At 40.3% G+C, this 18,582-nt stretch overlaps 1 protein-coding gene across 3 annotated transcripts in view; it reads left to right on the forward strand.

Moving 5' to 3' along the window:
- Positions 1 to 18,582, forward strand: part of LOC148426601 (integrin alpha-8-like) — a 48,825-nt gene that overhangs the window by 15,825 nt on the left and 14,418 nt on the right. For all 3 annotated transcript variants that reach the window (XM_088410205.1, XM_088410207.1, XM_088410206.1), the window contains 8 exons: positions 239 to 283; positions 1,471 to 1,514; positions 4,260 to 4,316; positions 5,556 to 5,608; positions 5,679 to 5,884; positions 10,230 to 10,427; positions 15,244 to 15,289; positions 15,393 to 15,500. In XM_088410205.1, coding sequence (XP_088266331.1) covers positions 239 to 283; positions 1,471 to 1,514; positions 4,260 to 4,316; positions 5,556 to 5,608; positions 5,679 to 5,884; positions 10,230 to 10,427; positions 15,244 to 15,289; positions 15,393 to 15,500 — 757 coding nt within the window. The remainder of the gene's footprint in view (positions 1 to 238; positions 284 to 1,470; positions 1,515 to 4,259; positions 4,317 to 5,555; positions 5,609 to 5,678; positions 5,885 to 10,229; positions 10,428 to 15,243; positions 15,290 to 15,392; positions 15,501 to 18,582) is intronic.

Genomic DNA, 18,582 nt, shown 5'->3' on the forward strand with positions numbered 1-18,582 from the left:
CACATCTGCAAGAAAGGTCCATGTAGGAAACAGTGGCGCAAACATGGTTCAGGCTGATTTTTCAATTGGATGTTTTTAGTCAAATTGTTATTATATTGTACTCCCTACTTGGTCAACTTTTTTTTTCTTCCCAGCCCTACATACTACATAATTTTCAGTTAAATCTCCATTTGTAAATGTTTTACAAATGTCCCCAGCATGTTGTAATGTTGTAACATGTTGTAATTTCTCTCTTTAGGTTACTCTGTAGCGGCGGGGGAGTTTACCGGAGATTCGGAACAAGGTGAGAAAACCAATAAAGAACACGCGCATCACCAAAAACTTGTCCCCTGCATTTGCGATGCTCGCATCACTGTGGCGTGTGATCAGGTGACCCAAAGGGACCGAGCACACAGCTGGATGACAATGTGCAGCTCTGAACTCGCAGGCAATAATGAGATCTGTCTCTGAATGTCTGGGTCACGACCCCGAGGGGACATGTCTTTGGGAATTACTGATAACGGGATTTCCTGCGCTCCACTTTGACTGATTAGAATGATTAGTGGCAGACTCTACAGACCTCTGCAGGTTTAAAGTTTCTCCTGGACTTAAATAAAAATATCTAATGAGCATCTGCGGAAAGGGTTTAGGATTTCATCATCTTATATTCGTAAAGATTTTTTTGGGGCGGTGCAATCCTCCAATAGGTGGATTATAACTGCAAAACAGGTGTCGCAGTGTAGAATGAATAAATGTCTCCATCAAATAAATACAGTACCTCTCAACTTAATTACGCCAAAATACCAGCACTCAAAACTATGTATATATGTTTGTTTGTGCGTGTAACAAATAATTAAAAAACAATATATAAAGCCTATTTTGGATTAGGCAATTACAAGGTTGCATCACTCAGTTTGACTCCTTTCACCAGGGAACTGTCAATAAAGACCAAAAGAAGGATGGATCGTTAAAGACAACATTGCTCCCGATGCCATTGCCTCCATTTGTTATGGCATATCTATTGGCGCCTCGATGCTAATCACCATTTAGTGGGATTTTTACTGAATGAGGTTGCTTTTATGAACCCCCAATGCCCAACTCAAAGGCCCTCCGGCACAACACATGTCAGAGTCTTAAAAGTTACACCAGCCTTTGGCTGCAAGTGTTGTGGTGCGGCACTCACTTGTGAGTCTTCACAACGAAGAGCTCTTCATAACTTGAACAGGGCTTGGAAGTTGTACTTTATGACTTTGTGGTTAAAGGAAAGAGCTGGAGGACAGGAAAGCAAAGGGTCTCTGATCGCCCCAAGATGTTAATTGCACTGCACTCATCAGTCACCATGACAACAGTGTGTTCTCAGCTCTTCTTTTCTCACAGTTAGTGCGCTGGTTAGAGTTTAAAGCCTTTGACAAACCTCCGGCGAACCCTCGTCTTTGATTATAAGTCTTTCCCACACGCGCACTAATTCAAGTCTATTTTGGAATTTTTCAGAGCTCATAGCCGGCGTGCCGAGAGGAGCGCAGAACTTTGGATATGTGAGTATGGACGCTGAAATGCGAAAAGTACTTGAGATTTGTGTGTTTTTCCAAGGATTTGGGAGGAAATCATACAATAAGTTCAGAACCTTTACGATCAAAGTGCCCTCAGCGCATTTGAGTGACCCCTGAACTCATGTGCAAACCTCCCAAGGGAAAAATAAGTTCCTGTTGCAATTTGCTCCACAGACACGTAGTGCAATTGTAACATTTAATTTTGTAATCAACTCAGTGTTGTGGGCTCTGGTGGATTAGATGGCTAAAGTCTATCATTTTTATTATATTCTGAGAAAATATTGTTGATTTTTTTTCTACTTAGTCCTCTTTGCATATGTGCAAATTGTGAGTACAACAAGTCATGTATGTATAGAAGTTTTGATATTTTTGAAACAATATTGATAGTATTAGGATCTAATGATTACAATGTAAACATAGGAAATATATGAAAAATATTCATATGAAAAAAATATTAAAATACTGTACAGGAAAACTACACTAATAGACTAGCATATCTTTTAAAAAAAAGTAATGAAAACAAGTACCGTTTTCTTGCACAGTCAGAATAGATCTTAGTTAAATAACTGAAACAAATCAAGAAAATGTTTCACCTAAAAAATAGATATTTCATGATTGGTCTGGCTCGGAAAAGAAAATAGCAAGAAAAGCCTCAAAACAGTGAGGGAAAACCGCAATTGAGGGTCACAGATGAAAGGCTTGGATAGATTGAAAACGCAATAACTGAACCACAAAGTAGCAAGGGAACACTCTATTCATGACCTAGAGATGGATTTCATGCAAATATTTCCTGTAATTATGGCCGCATAGGTTATTGATAGACTACAACACATTACAACTTATTGCGGGAACTGACCTCATAAGCCTAGCACCCCACCATACTTGACTGAATACCTAAATACGCCAATTGCAGCCAACGAGTAGATTGCAAAGATGCTTTTGGTAGGTAGCATGACTATGCGTGACATGCAGATATTTTTTTTTTCCAAAAAAAAGAAACAAAAAAAACAAGCACAAACAAACTGGGCTAAATTCTACTATTAAGCTCACTAAAAGCACATCATACTACATGTGTGTGCCTTTGCTGTTTGCCATTATTGCTCCTGATGTGCCCGGGCTAAGATGTTTACCTTGCTCTCCTGTTATATTCGCAATGATTAAAGCAATAAAACACAGTTATGCTAGTTTTGATGATTAATCCATTGTAGAGTTATCTTGGGTGATTTTGCGATTGTGTTGTTGGAGTTTGAGCTCGAACTACATACATGTAGTCACAATGGACTACTGTTATTGCTTTGTCCTCACTATCTTATTTGGAGTGTTTATTTTGATGCTGTCCTCCGTAATATTCTATAACAGTTGCCTACCAAACAATGGCACACTCCTCATTTGTGTTTGTGTGGGATTCAGGAAGACGCTTTCTGCTTTTTGCCACATCACAGCATCCTGTTTTCGGATGTAATGTTTCAGATTTTTTGTCTTTTGTCTGAAAATGGAAAATGCTTTTTTTTTTTCATGCAAAAATTTTGAATGGCTGAAAATTTGCTGCTTCCCCTAATAATTATGAATTAATTTGATATTCAATTAGTCATTGATTAATTGTTATACCTCGAAAGGTGTTGTTACTTGCCACAAACACTTGATTCAACCTGAGGACTGCATCCCATGCATCGCCACCGCTTCGACTATGTGACAAACGAATGGGAAAGTGTTTCCAGATTTTACCACAGTCATCTCAGCCTAATACACAGCACTCTGTTCCTCCACCGCCACCACCATCATCATCGTCACAACAACAACAAGAGGAATCTCTCTTTTTGTAAAGGCTGTAGAACAATACACTGAGTCTGATGGTGGATAGTTGTGGTTCACCACTTTTAGACCTAGACCCTGAACTTGTCAAGTATCATCACTCTTTAAAAAACCGGTGTGTCAACGTAGAGCCAGGAAGAAATTTTCCAAGTACCAAATGGGTGCTCTATACAGCACTGTGTTTCACTGGTGTCTGCTCTTATGGGAACTTGTCCCCGGGGCTGACTGTGTCCGTCCTCCCTAATGACACACTGCTTCCGCTACATGTGGAGGGCACTGACCCGGTGTCACCCCGCTAACCCGCCTTCACACACACGACTCGCCCCCCTTTCCCCTCTCAATCACAGTGCACGCAGAGTGCACTCTGCAGCAGTGTGTGTTTTAGGCCTGGGAGAGAATGCAACATTGGTATAATGAGTGTAATAGGGGGTGCATGTTGCTTGTTTTCATGTTTCAGACAACCGTCCCACTGGGACTTGTTAACATTTAATGTTATGAATTTGATATTTATGTTTATCTGCATTTCTTTTTCAGTTTGTAAATCAATCTTGGTTTAGTGTGTCTTTACAACATATGCGAATGTTTGTGCGCGTAAGTGTGTGTGTGTGCATCAGTATAAGTGTGTGCATTAGGCCGCCGGCTGTCCCCATGTGGTTGTTATTTTAGGTCTTATGAAGGAATTCTCAGCCTCCCCCTCTATCTCTCCCCACAAGCAGGCTTACTTTTTGGGGAAGGAGGAGGCAAGAAGGGGGGTTAAAGGGTAGCACAAAAGATGGTAATGGGGGGGGACAGAATCAAAAGAAAGGCATTTTTGTTTTCTGTTGTAATTTATTTTCATATTGTTTCGTTTGTCTGGTATGCTGTGCGGTCAGGGCGAAACCTGCCGAGTCATCACAAGTGGTCTTTCTGTCTTTTTAGGTTGTGATGATCAACTCTACCAACCTGACCTTCATTCACAATTTCACTGGAGAGCAGGTAGGAGCAGCGGCATGGTCACTGTAATTCCACAGGCATACCTTTTCAAATGCAAAGTATGAATCGGCCTCAGAGCACAAATTCACTTTTGATATTAAATTAATATGAATGAAAGAATAAACTTGTCTCATATTCTTTATCGAGCTATTATGGAAGTCACTCCATAGAAAGCTTCCATGGATATTTAGCTGATGGAATTGAAGAAATATTCGATTGAACACTTTTTAATTCATAAAAATGTTTGGTTTATATGCATTGTGAAAATTTTTGGCTGATAATTTAGAGTCCTCATTAAAACTAACATGCATGTTTTGGATGTGAAAATGCAGAGATGACGTGGAAGTCCCCACACATCTTATTTTTTAAACATTCTAGTTATTTTTAATGACCTTTCTTTATGGACTGGCCTGTAGAAATCCTATGGTTCTTCTGCCGTAAATTAAGATGTGTTTACATTTTCATTCAAGTTTAGGTAACCAAATGTTATTCCTTGTTCTGTAATAAGGTACTCCCATTAATTCCAATAAGTTAATTTCCCAACTAATGTCCATCCATCCATCCATTTTTTATAGCCGCTTATACTCATTACGGTCGCTGGCTTGCTGAGCCTACCACAGCTGTCTATGGGCAGTAGGCGGGGACACTCTGAACTGGTTGCCAGCCAATTGGAGGGCACACAGAGACAAACAAACACTCACAATCACGTCTAAGTGAAATTTGGAGTGTCAGATACACCTAGCATGCAGCTTTAGAATGTCGGGGGACACCGAGGTCCTCGGAGAGGACCCATGCGAGCACGGGGAGAATATGCAAAACCCACACAGGAAGGCTGACGCAAGCTGGATTTGAACGCAGGACCTCTGAACTGTGAGGCAGACGTGCTAACCACCAGGTGGCCCCCCCATCTAGCATTTAACTTTAAAATGTTGCTAAATTTTAATTGGCAAAGTGTCACTCAGTAAGAAATGATACTACTGTTCTACCAATGTCAACAATGGTTGACATGACCAGGAATGATGTAGTTGTTTTGGTATTCAGTTGTTTGCAACTGATAACCTTGCTATTGGAATATAAATTTGAGTTTAAATAACTTGTTAGAAAGTAAGAGCAAATGTTTTACCATTTCTGACCTAAATGTTAGGCCATTTAGGTCATTGACCATTTTCCCCATATTGAAATTGGTAGATTGGTAGACACATATTTATGATGTATAATATGTACGCTTGCTCTTTTCCTCAGATGGCTTCTTATTTTGGCTACTCAGTGGCTGTAACTGACCTGAACGGAGATGGGTAAGTGGACCAAATGATATCTGAATGTACTGTATGCAAGTATTGCCTGAACTCCTCCTTGTGCATCCAGGATGGATGATGTGCTTGTTGGAGCCCCCCTTTACATGGAGAGAGAGATGGAAAGCAAGCCCAAAGAAGTGGGGAGGGTCTACATTTACTTGCAGAAGGCTCCACTCACCTTCTCAGGACCCGTCACCCTCACCGGCACGCACACCTTCGGGCGCTTCGGCACAGCCATAGCACCCCTGGGAGACATCAACAATGACGGATACAATGGTAAGATGAAGGCGTGGAAAAAAAAAAGTGTGGGAAAGAAATGATACAAAATAAATTAAGATGGATGAGATTTATCTGAGTAACACAAACAAATGAGAGAGGAACAAAAACAACGCCTCCTCAAATACTTCACAATCTTTGACATTTTTGGCTTGAGGCTGAAATAGAAGTGGCAGATAATAACAAAAACCTGACCTTGTTATTATAGGATTATGACATCAATATTACAAAGAATATTTATGAGCCAATTTCTATATTAGGGCATTCATGCCATCTAGTTTATCAAATAATATAATGAGAAAAAATACTAGTGTGTTTTGTTCAACATATTCAATGGAGCCTGTGCTCACCAGAATTTCAGAGTTATTTGTACAAAACAAATGTGATGGGATTAGAGGAAAATTGAGGAATTTGGGGTTTTTGACAAGGGATTTGTGTTCCACTCATGCAATCAAAACCGCTCAGACCACCCTGGCGTGAGGTGGGCAGCCGGTCTCAAGCAACATTTTTCATTCATATGTGTACATACTTTTGTCAATAACTCAAAACGAACTAACTTTTTCTGCGACATAACCCTGGTCTTGTGAAAACGCATCTCATCGCATCATGAATATGTATATTGTAAACCAAAATTACATTCAAAGAGGTAATATTAAAGAAGTCAACCTTTCAAACCATTTGCTCATCACATTTGAAAAAAGTTGGCCTCCACCACCGATACTCGCCCACCCGCAGTACGTGCACCCCTCGCACTCGAATTCCCTCAATTTAGATTTGACTTTGTCTAAATTAATCCGAAAGCCCTCACAAGATTATATTTAGAAGGGCTTTCTTTGTTTAGAAATGAAATAATAAACACAAAGCAGTTCACCTTTCCCTCAACCTTCAGCCATTGTGTTCGCCAAAGCGCAGTGAACGGCTGTTTACACTTTCAGAGTGGTGCTCACATTTAAACAGGTGTTAAAGGGATTGTGACCCCCCCCTCCCCCGTCTGCCAATTCTGCACAAAGGTAAAGCTGATGACAGATCTTTTTCTGCATTTCCTGTACGTTCTGGACTGTTTGGTCTGTGACAGAGGAAATCCCATCAAAAGCTCAAACATGAGCCCGGTTCGACAGGCCAGGAAGTCTTGCGATGAAAGCTCGGTTCCGCCCGTGTTGTGCAAGGTAAAATCCTTGTTGTCTGAGCAAGTTATTTTTAACCCTCCACATGTGCCTTGAGATAGAAATCATCTGGGAGTGAATTTCTGTCCTGGAGCCCAGAGCTCATTTTTCCTCAGTGTGTTTGTTTTATCCTCACGTTGATTGGATTCTCACACATGCACACCAGCCCGAAGCTCCATTGTACACGGAGCCGAGGTCTTCATGGTCGACGGATACACATCTGGGCCTTTACCTACGACAATCCATCCAAGTCATTCTTGTTTTACTTAATAATGGACACCAGTCTGTTAATGTGCGTTCGGCCCCGTTAAACTATCAGATCAATAACCAGAGGATCGATAGCGAGGCTTTCACTGACGGGCGACATAAATCACATCAAGCTGTCTGTCAGGATGCGACAAGCTCCCAGGGGCTGCAAAAGAAGCTCTTAGTGACACGTGTGGACATTTTTTTTAATCTAATGAGTGCACACCCGTGTCGTCGTGATTCCATTATTGGGGATGACCTCACGATCGTCACGGAGGCTTCGCAATTTGAATCGTCAGTGATTATTTTTGCGCATGTCGAATTGTTTAAGTGTGAAAAAACATACCTGTACCCTCATTTTTTTCCATTTGTACGTAATCACTGGCAGATGTCATCACACAATTTTGTGCATCCCTAGAAGAAAGAGACCCATCCAAGCGTGCGCTTAGCCTCACGTTTTGTTTAGAATCAGCTGTTTAAACCAGATGAGAGCAGCAGAGTTGACGGTCTGTGAAGCCATGTGTTTTTATTTTTAATCATCTCAATTCACATCCTGTCACAACTGCACATACTAATCTCTGTGATGACTGTGACATCATTACAGTGGTGTTCCATGTAAAAACACAGAGTACAACACTGTACTCTATCCTAATATCTTTGCCGCATTTTTGGAGCCGCTTTTGATGACATCTGTCCAATTGCGACCCCATTTTCCAATGCACGGTACCTACTTGGTTTAACATGGTTTTGTTCGGCATAAACATGCAATATGCGATTTGAGTGTAATGCATCTAGATACTGTTCTCCTATTGGATGATGAGGCAAATTTAAGGTCTAATTGGTCTGAATCGGATGAAAAAATACAATTTTACAGCGATTTGAATGTTGAAATCCTCAGTTTTGGGGAAAACGCATTCAAACTATTATTGTTATTGAAGGGAATCAAGTTTGCAATTAGAACGTATAAAATCAATATCTCAGTTTTCAAAGACATAAGCCTGATTTTGTGAAAACTTATCATATATACTGTATATAATGTGTTGATTTATTATGTGTATATAATTTCTCTTCGAGAGAGAAAGCAAGAAAGAGAGAAAGAGAGGGAAAGAGAGTATGTACACTGTTTGTCAGTTTATACAGTACATATCTCAATATACAGAAAGACTTAAGGCTAAAGTAAAACGCTATAATGCCCTAACCCTGATCACAATCTTAATGTTCAAAGAAAAATAAGTCATATTTGTCTAGCCACATGAATAACCATTCCATAATCAACATTATAAAAATATCTGAATCAGGTGAGCATGAGACCGTTGTCATTATTTAAAGCCTGCAAGACAAGTTTTCACAAAATAGTGCGTGTGTATGTTGTGTTTTTTACACACGCAGTTGTGCAATTATGTATTTAGATGAACGCACACAGCAACTTACTGATGCAGTGTATACTGTACCACTACAGTGTATTCCATACGTACGGTGTATACTGTATACAGTATATAGACACATGGATGCACTTATCCACTCTTCACGCCGCTTCATGTGGAACTACTTGTTTAGACTGACTTAGGCTGAGCAGCTCCAGAGACAAACAGGATGTCTTGAGGTGTTTATGCACTATAAGATGGAGTTGTTCCCTTGTGTAGGTTCATACAAATATGCACCAAAACTGATTGAATATAATGATCAGACTTGTTACAAGAGGTCAGGTGCTTATGTATGCTGATTTATGTACTGTATGTGTGTGTGTGTGTGTGTGTGTTTCCACTGTATGTGTGGAATCCATCTGCAACAGTTTGTAGTAATAGTTTGACCTTTTTTGGAAATGTTCTTACCTGCTGTCGCGCCAAGATTTAGATGAGAAGATCAGTGAGGCTTCTTATGTTTATCCTGAAGATATGGAGCAAGAGCTGGGAGACGGTTGCCTAATCTTGAAGACAAAACTGGTTAACCCTACTTTCTGCAAAATTGAAACAATTCATTCCGCCTGGAGCTTAGTTTACTTATTATTGAGCAGTAAAAATGCTAAGGGATGATAGGAAATGAGTTAGCATTCAGGCCGTGGTAAAGAATAATAACTGTTGCAGGAACAGCAATAACTTCCTGAACATAGAAAGAAAAACATTTCTTCCATTCTTTAGGATGAGCTAAATAAGCATAATTTTTCCTGTTATAAAGAAAACAATATCAGCTAAATTTACACTTTGATTGCATTGTGTGATAAAAGAGCCACAAGAAGCCATTATCATTTAATTAACAATAGTACTTTAGTCAAATCAATAGCACGTGATGGCACGATGGATGAGTTGTTCGCACATCAGCCTCAAAATTATGAGCGCTCGCCTATGACCACATTCCTGTATGTAAACAAGGATGGACTTGGACAATGGTTCAGCCCGATCCCTTCTTTAATTGAAAATGATGCCGTAACAACCTAATTTAACGCATGCTGCTATTAGCTTCAACAGGCACTGGCTGCTAATAGCCAACTGATGCTAGTGTCATTTGAGTTGTTTTGATTTTTGCCATAGCTTTACATTTCTCAGTTATTTCTCTATAAAATATAATGTCATTTGTTCTCAGTGGTGTGTGCTCCTTGTTTGTCGAATTAGTTGCAGTTTAGCCCTTCAGTGACGTGCCATGGAAAAGCACTTGCATTTTTTATTTCTGTCAAATTCTTATGAGACAGTTGGGATTAGATTTCAACATCCAAGCTGGCTCAAATACAGAGATACCTGTGATGGCCAAAATATGTCAAAGAAAGACATAATTAATAGCTAAACCAATGGCAGTGATTTGAAAGGATGCTGAAGAGCTTACTCATATCGTCATGGGGGCAGGTAGACGAAGGTCGCTGGGAATGTTTTCCCCTGCTTTGCTCTCAAAGGGACCGGAACCGTGCTGATGTCTCTACCATATGCATGTGTGTCATCTCTCAGACGTGGCAGTGGGCTGTCCGTTTGGTGGAGAGGATCGCGGCGGACGTGTATTGATCTTCAATGGACACAGAGATGCAACGACGCGTGGCCTGACCCTGAGCCAAGAGCTAAAAGCGTCCTCCGACCCTGCCGGCGGCCTGCCTGGTTTTGGGTTCACCCTACGAGGAGGCCAGGACCTGGACCACAACCAGTACCCAGGTAAAAACATAACCTGGCCAGTCTGGCTCTGCGTGCTGTCTGTGTTTGTATCATCAAAATTCCCCCTTAAAGTTGCAAATCCCTCCCTTTCCCTTTGGTTTCCAGCTGCTCCTATTACATCCTCCCTCCTCTTCATTCCTGACCTCTACATTTCATCCGTCCTCCTTTTGCCATGTTCTCCTTTGTTGCCTCCCTCGGCTCGCTCTGCTAAAGTCATCATTTACAAGGACGGCTGCCAAGGAGCTGTGCCAATGAACCCAACCCATTCTTTACTTGGAGTTTATCTATCTATCTATCTATCTATCTATCTATCTATCTATCTATCTATCTATCTATCTATCTATCTATCTATCTATCTATCTGTCTGTCTGTCTGTCTGTCTGTCTGTCTGTCTGTCTGTCTGTCTGTCTGTCTGTCTGTCTGTCTATCTATTTATCTATCTATCCATTTTTCCTTCCTATACATCCCCCATCACCCACTCCATCCCTCCACGTAATGCATTTCTCCAATAAGGTTTAGTCATTAAAGCAGGGCCTAATTGAATCACCGCTTTCACATTAAGTACAAACCTCTGCCATTTAATCGAATTGAAAAGTAGACCTCTTTACGTGTAAAGCAGTTTGTATACACACTTGTTTACATCTGAGGGAATATAAGCCATTAAAACAAAGCAGGGCTATAAAATCACTGTTTTACTAGCTCATTTTTACTAGCTCAATTTGGAACCACCCTACTCCAAGGATAAGATCACAATTAACTTTACCTTTTCTTTACTTGCACCACCCCTTCCCCTTTTTGTGTGCATGTGGCCATAGCGATGGACATTTCTATGCCTGAACACACGGATGTTGAGTGGCTTTTGATTCGTTTCATTAGCGGTCTAGGGTGTGTTTTCCGGTACCTTGTCAGTGCGAGACTTACTGTAGCGTAACTGCTAATTAGAAATCTTGCAATTAAAAAGACTGTGCGGTAAATGCAAAATACAAGGGTAACAGGTTGAAATTTTGGTGCAGCAGGAAGTTGGTTTGAGGCGCTGGGTGGCATGTGCCCTTTAAGCGTGTCGCCTGTCATTAAGGCGTCGCTAGACGGAAGTGAGGCACACACTCATGGTAAGTCGTTTGCAGGCTAGTAAAGTCACACTGTTCAAAGGATGCAAAAATGTTTGATCAAACTTATGAGGGAACCAGGAGGCCTGAGAGTCGCTATTAATGTTCATTGGAGCTGCTTTTAGCTCCAATTGAGGGCGGTGTCGTTTACATTTGTTTTTATTTGAATGCTTTCAGTAGGAAACTGAGGGTAGTGGGAAAAATATAGGCAAGGCATGTTTATTTATATAGCACACTGCAAACACAAGGCAATGCAATGGGCTTTACACAAGCAAAGACACAACACCTAAAAAGTTTGACAAATCCAATCGCTGACATTCGGATGCAAAAGAGATAAAAAATGTATTGAAACGACTAAGAATGCATAAATACTAAAAAAAAAAAAAATAGTTAAAATAAAAATGATTTCAAGATGATTAGGACACTAAAAAAAAGGATACAAAGCTTGTTTTGCCATTTTCAGCTGTAATTTGTAACATATATTTAAAGGGAAAAGTGCATATTAATCATGTATGTAAGTAAGCTAGTTTTCATCTGCAGTTCCGTAGAAGTCACATTACAACAGTGCTTCTCAATTTTACTTGCACCCTCCCCCTAAAAAAGAGAAAACATTTTGCAACCCCTCCAATACGCCATAAATAAGATTATTACCTATAAAAGGTGTGTAAAAAAGTATACCTAAAACTGTAACTGACCTTCAAAAGCTGTTAACTATTTTTTTACAGCATTTATTCAGGTTAAAGATATGCCGAATCAGAAAAAAACCAAGTACATCTAAGTGCTTGAAAAAAAGATGACAACATATTTTGTCATAGTTACACTTCACATGGCAAAAACAAATCCTTTTCCCTGGGGTCATCCGCGCCCGGCCTGGCATTGCCTCATTGGCGACTAGACGCTAATCTAGTCACCTTGCTGTGGTCATGTATTTGTAATTTTGACTTTTTTGTCATTTTATGTAGTCATTTCCTTTGACGTACTAGGGCTTGTATGTATTTACTGTTGAGACTGGTTTGTTCCTTGATGTATTTTCAATGTGCAGTTGCTATGGTTTGTTAGTTTACCTATTGTGTCATTTAGATTTGGTATTTGAAAGTATGGATGCTGTATGTAAGTTCTCAGTGACACATTGTCAGAATGTCAAGCTGTCTTGTCAAACTATCTTTCTAGTTTCTAGTTAAGTTTCTTTTTACGAGTTTTGTCTCTGAGTCTAATCTTAGTTTTGCTTATGTTGCATTTTTTTTGTGTGCTAAGACATTCTTCTTTTCCAACGTCCCTGTCCTGTCTGCTCCTTTGTCCAAACTCTCTTCCTCATTTGACGTTTAAAGCTACAAAGTACACATGTTGCTGTGTTGCTTGCTCTAGAAACACAATGTTTCAATAAAAAAAGCACCCCAGTGTGTAAAGGCCTTTGACTGAAAACACGGAGACAATATTTCATTAAATGTGTTGTAGCGCTTGCAGGAACACGGGTTGAGGGTCAGCCACTGAATCACACTCAGATTCCCTGTGGATACCTTTTCGCCGCATCTTGGGTGAAAGGTGAAAAATGGGCAACGTTTACCTGCCAGTCACACAGGCGGGCTGATTTACAGAGTCACGTCAGTGTTCATCAATGTGTGTGGTGTTATGCGGCCGTTACGTTTGTCATCAAGTCCAAATTTATTGCAAACTTCTTTCAACTTGCGAAAATAGCGCAGATAGGGAAAATACTCCAGAAATAATATTTGTCAGCTATTCATTACCGTATAATGTTGCAAATCATATGGAAAACCCATCTCCCAATGCACTTGCACAAATAAGTCACTGAATATCTTACAATCCCACACAGACACCCAAGAACGAAGAAATCCCGAGCATCTCCTCTGAAACCACCTTCTTTTCCACTGAGTGCCATTGACTTTTGACCTCACCTCATCGCTGCGGGTCCCCCGCAGTTTTGCCTGCAGTCAGCACGTCCTCCCAGTGACAGCTTGACAGTCTGTCTAAACTCTGCTCGGAGCTCATGCTTTCTTAGCAATAGGTGGACACCATCAGCTCAAGAGTTTCGGTCACCAAGAGAGGGCTCCGTTAAAACCTTGGGCACTTGTACAAAAGGATCGACATAGACGGAAATGTAAGCCATTGTTTTAATATGAGGCTTCCATTTAACCCTCAAATCACAGAGCGGTTTGAAGGAAAGATACCTGGCAATTGCAAGGATGGTGTTTCCACCTTCTACAGCCCAAATGCAACCAGAGGGACCAAGAAACTAAGGAGCAAGGTGGTTCCCTCAATCTCTCAGCATCTGGTGAAAAACACACCTTACCCCTGATGGCTTTCACAGATCGCAGCCTATTAAAGGCCAAGTACACAATCCCCCCTTCCCCCGCCTTTCATTGTGCTTCCACGAGCCCGCTCCCTCTCCATACAGCTCCAAATGCCCCACAACAGTCACATTTCGAGGTCCTTTCTTGTCACAGCCACACATAGCGGCACATAGCACCCTGGGGGACTAAGGACTGGGCCTAAATGTTTAATGCTGTGCTTTCAGGCAAAGACGAAACAGATGTGACTCTTTCCAATTTCGTTAGTCACTTTCTTAAATACATTGGTAAGGACACGCACACACATACCACAAAGAATGACGACGTGGGTACAATGAAACTATATAGGCAAGTTTTTTTTCATGTCATTTGGGCTTGGAGGACAGTTATGATAACTATTTTTTTTTCACCACAAAAAAAATGTCCTCAAATATGTGTTTAAAACTTGTTATAACACGTTGATAATGGTGACAGCACTACTAGCTCCCAGCCATTTCACTTGGCGAACGTTCTCTTTTTGATGGGCTTTCATCTGTTACCTGTTAACACAATAACCCTAGTCATATTTTGTGTCTGTTAACTATTCATGAAATACTGTACTGACAAGTTGATTTTTACTGCATGTTTCAAATACAGACACACAAACCACAAAGCCACTGTATCTGTATATGTAATATTCTTGCATATATTAAGTCAACCAAATTTTGATTGCAAGTGCAATATCATTTGTCAATCACAGCATCCAACCTGGTTTTCCCACTTTCTGCCCCAAAAAAATGCATTGGCCAACTGTAAAAACACAAGTGATTAATTGACTATATGAAAATAGAACTCTCATTAGTTGTGACTCTCCATGGGGATTTCTTTTGCAGGATCAAGTTAACTTAGCTTGACTGTGTCTGGTTTTGGTGGCTTGTATCAATTAAGTGCCTCTTTTTACAATTGACAGATTGTTTTAATCAGTCTGTGTATGTGAGTTTTTCATTGGTATGTGTCTCCTTGACCGCACGCATTAAATACCCGCATTCTTCTAAAATCCGACAGATACTTAAAAGTTAGGCGTTTGTCCCAAAATCCTTAAAAACAACAAATAGCTGCTGACAATGAGATTGTGTTGCTATGTTTTGCGGGTTGCGTTGCTGCCTAATAATGCGGAACGATGTAGCCAAAATATAAACATACACTTGCACATTTTTGGGGGGGTGTCTGAATTTAGTCTGAGCTGGGTCGGTGGTAAAAAGCGAGAGTGGAGTGATAGCCGCACCTCATACTGTGTCCTTGTGCATTAAACAGGAGGAGTGTGTGTTGATGAAGATTGTTTGAGGACTTAAAATCAATCCCATCTGTGGCCCTCTTTGAAACATTCTTATTTACCGTCTCCGCCCTTTTCTCTCCCCCATGCAGACTTGATCGTGGGGTCATTTGGTGCCGGAGAGGTGTCAGTGTACAGGTAATGCAAGACCTTGCCCTTGATTCTTTAAAAGTGCAGGCTGACCTCTCAAAATAGCCTCCATTCAATTGTGTTGTGGCATATAAATGTGTGTCTTGTATAGGGCGCAAGCAGTTGTGTCAGTGGATGCAGAAATGATCCTAACTCCCAGAATCCTGAATCCTGATGACAGACAATGTCATCTGCCTCTCACCGATACAATGGTCACCTGGTAAGATGTCTACGCATTCATATGCGAAATATGAGACTATTACAGATTACCCAGAAGAAAAAGAAAACATGCATAATTAATGTTTTGCTACACCACGATCTTGTCTATGCATTAATTTATTCCATGAAATATCTTTTAATAGGCTGCCAAAAAATTATTTTTCTGTCAAGACCTCTGACACACACTATGTACAGTACGCACATACACACCAAAATATGACCTCTTTGTCAGCCCCGTTTTTGTTTGTTTTGATTCGATAGGGACACTTTGAGGTCAGTTGTCTTCAGCTCCATAAAAATGTTACAACAAATATTCACTGTAATTATGATTTTACAAGGATAGTGAATTATGTACAAATTTGAGTTATGTCATAAAAATTAAGCTCTGCCATAAACTGATTACTGCCTGTATTTAAAATCAACCAAAAGCAATACAAATTTTTCAGTATAGCTCTTTGCCTAATATCATCACAATCCTCCAATCTGTCTTTCTGGAAAACTCCATTAAACCCCCTGTGATTGAAGAAAGGAAAATTTAAAAATATTTTCTTATTATTTTTATCATACATGCTGGTGATTTAAAACTAAATGGATAAAAGTCTTAACCAAACATGCTACTAATGAGATCTGCTGCTGCTGTAATGAATACCGAATCGGTGGCCAAAATCCTGACGCTTACACAGAACCATACACGCACATCTAATTATTTGAACTCTGTTTTTACATATACGCCATCAGCCAGGTTCCAATGCAATAGCAAGCTATATTTCATACACCTTTAGGGATTCAATTCATTTGAAGCCGTTTAATCGTATTTTCAATGTATTTTTTTTTCCCGCGGGTCAATTTGGACAGTTGAATGAAGCCTGAGTCTAAAATCTCCCGCTGCCGCACCTCCGTCTAGCGTTGGTTTGAACATATTAGGGGTGGAAATGGGACTGTTTGGACAAGAGAAGTGTGCTAGGCTCACTGCCATCACGGTGCGCTGGCGTGTGAGTGTTGGCGGCGGCCAAGACGGGAACAGAGATTTGAGCCTGATTGACAAAAAGCACTAAACTATGGAGCTGTGTCATAATAATACTCAGTTAATTCAAATAAACAGGCCTGAAGCTGGTTCGTGGGTATGGAACCAGATATGCCATGACACACACACACACACACACACACACACACGTAGGATCAAACAACGGCACATAGAATTAAGTGACGCCATAAGGGAGGCGCCCATGGGTCAAGGGGTGAACGTTTGTAGCGATGGCAGACCCGGTTTGTGTCATGACTTGTAACAATAGGCAAAGACAGGCAATTTTACTAGGCCAAGAAATTCAGCGAGTTTTTCATAGTCAGTCACCAAGGGAAAATTCAGTGCAACCTCTAAGGATTAGTTAATTTAATAAAACGATGGATGACAAAGAAGAAAAAACAGCTTTGCCTGAAATGGAAGTCCAGGAGGATTTGCTTGGCTGCTAATGTCGGTCACAGAAGGGTAGTCAGCAGCAGATCATTTAACAACGGGCTTTAGCTGGCTACTCCTCCCTGTAAATGATTCGGTCAGAGAAACAATCGGCCGATGAATAAACTGCATTTCTTACGAGTATCATTTTTATAAAATGACCATGAGGAATGATTAAAAGAGGGAAAGACAAAAAACTAGCCTCGCTTACTCTTAAGCTAATCATGAAGGACCAGAATTAATTTGTGTGACTGAATACTCTTCACAGAGGTCTTGCTGGAATGGCAAAAAGCAGTTACGGCAGAGCATATCTACCTTTGAACAGCAAATTAGCTGTCAATTTAATAAATGCCAGGAGTGAAAATGATACAAAATAATGCTACACAGACAGCTAAACGGCAAATGATTGTAATAGTGTCTTGGACATCAGCCGGGAGGAGTGGCCTAGAGTATGGGTCCCCAACCGCCAGTCCACAGCCCTGCACCAGTTTGTGGATCAACTGGTACCGGGCTGCATGGGCCACACCCTAAATAATGATGTTTTGGAATTGATTTAGTTCATCCTTTTGTTTGCTTGATCTTTGTTTTCTGGCGCCGCCTCTGGGCACTGTTGATATTACATTTTGGGTGTGAGGAAGGACGGTGTGGCCTGAGTTGAGAGCAGTCACTGTCGGTGACACACACGTCGTTCTGTCTTTCTGTGAAATCTGACCCACGAGCGTTTGTAAGTTGTACTTTCTTTGTAATGATGTTGTCATTCATGATAATATGCCCAACATTAGTTTGTTTGTTGATTCAATGACTTGTGACTATGGAAAACATGCTAGCTAAGGTTAGTTCTTATCTTCAGCATGTTATACAGTGCTGCCTTGTATGCGTTTAGCTTGTTAACAATTTCGTTTGTGCCAGATATTTTCCTTTGGTATATGTTATCATATGCAAAGGTACATGTTGAGGCGGCAGCCTCAAAAATATATTCGAGACTCAATCAAGCTGAGGCCTCCCATTAGTATGTCATTAAAGGTGACCTCATATTTTATTGGCAATGTATTTTCGCCATTTGTAGATGTGCTTTATTTAGCCATTCTGGAAGATAGATGATGTAACATCATCTCTGATTTCTGGAGACAGTAATGTCAATGCCATTGTGCATCTGTAACCTATGAAACGTAACAAAATAAAGCTTTAGAACATTTTACAAAGGAGTCACGTTAATGCAATTTAAATATAAATCGCTCCAATCGTTTGCTCTTAATTTGTAAAAACACAGCAAGATCTGTCTTGGCAATCTTGACTTTACTCATCAATTAACCAATCACAAGGCTTGAAAGACAATCATTTAGAGTCGCAGTTGAGCTGCTGGAGCCTGCCTTTTCTATTGGATTTTACGATTACATCATGTGATTACAGTATGTACCAAAACAGATTGTAAATTTGCTTTGCATTACTCATTATTATGGGAACTTCAGCTCAAGTCATAAAGTTAAAAAAGAGCTTAAATCACTGATACATTTAGTATTTATATTTATTCAAAACACATTGTCAAATGAACAGGCTATTATAATGCTGTTGACTCTAACACTTTTTTTAAGTAGTTTGTGGTCTCACCACTGAAAATCCAGAAACCGAA

Source organism: Hippichthys cyanospilos, chromosome 3 (genome assembly GCF_059441005.1).
Source record: "Hippichthys cyanospilos isolate Australia breed blue-spotted pipefish chromosome 3, RoL_Hcya_1.0, whole genome shotgun sequence".
Lineage (NCBI taxonomy): Eukaryota > Metazoa > Chordata > Actinopteri > Syngnathiformes > Syngnathidae > Hippichthys > Hippichthys cyanospilos.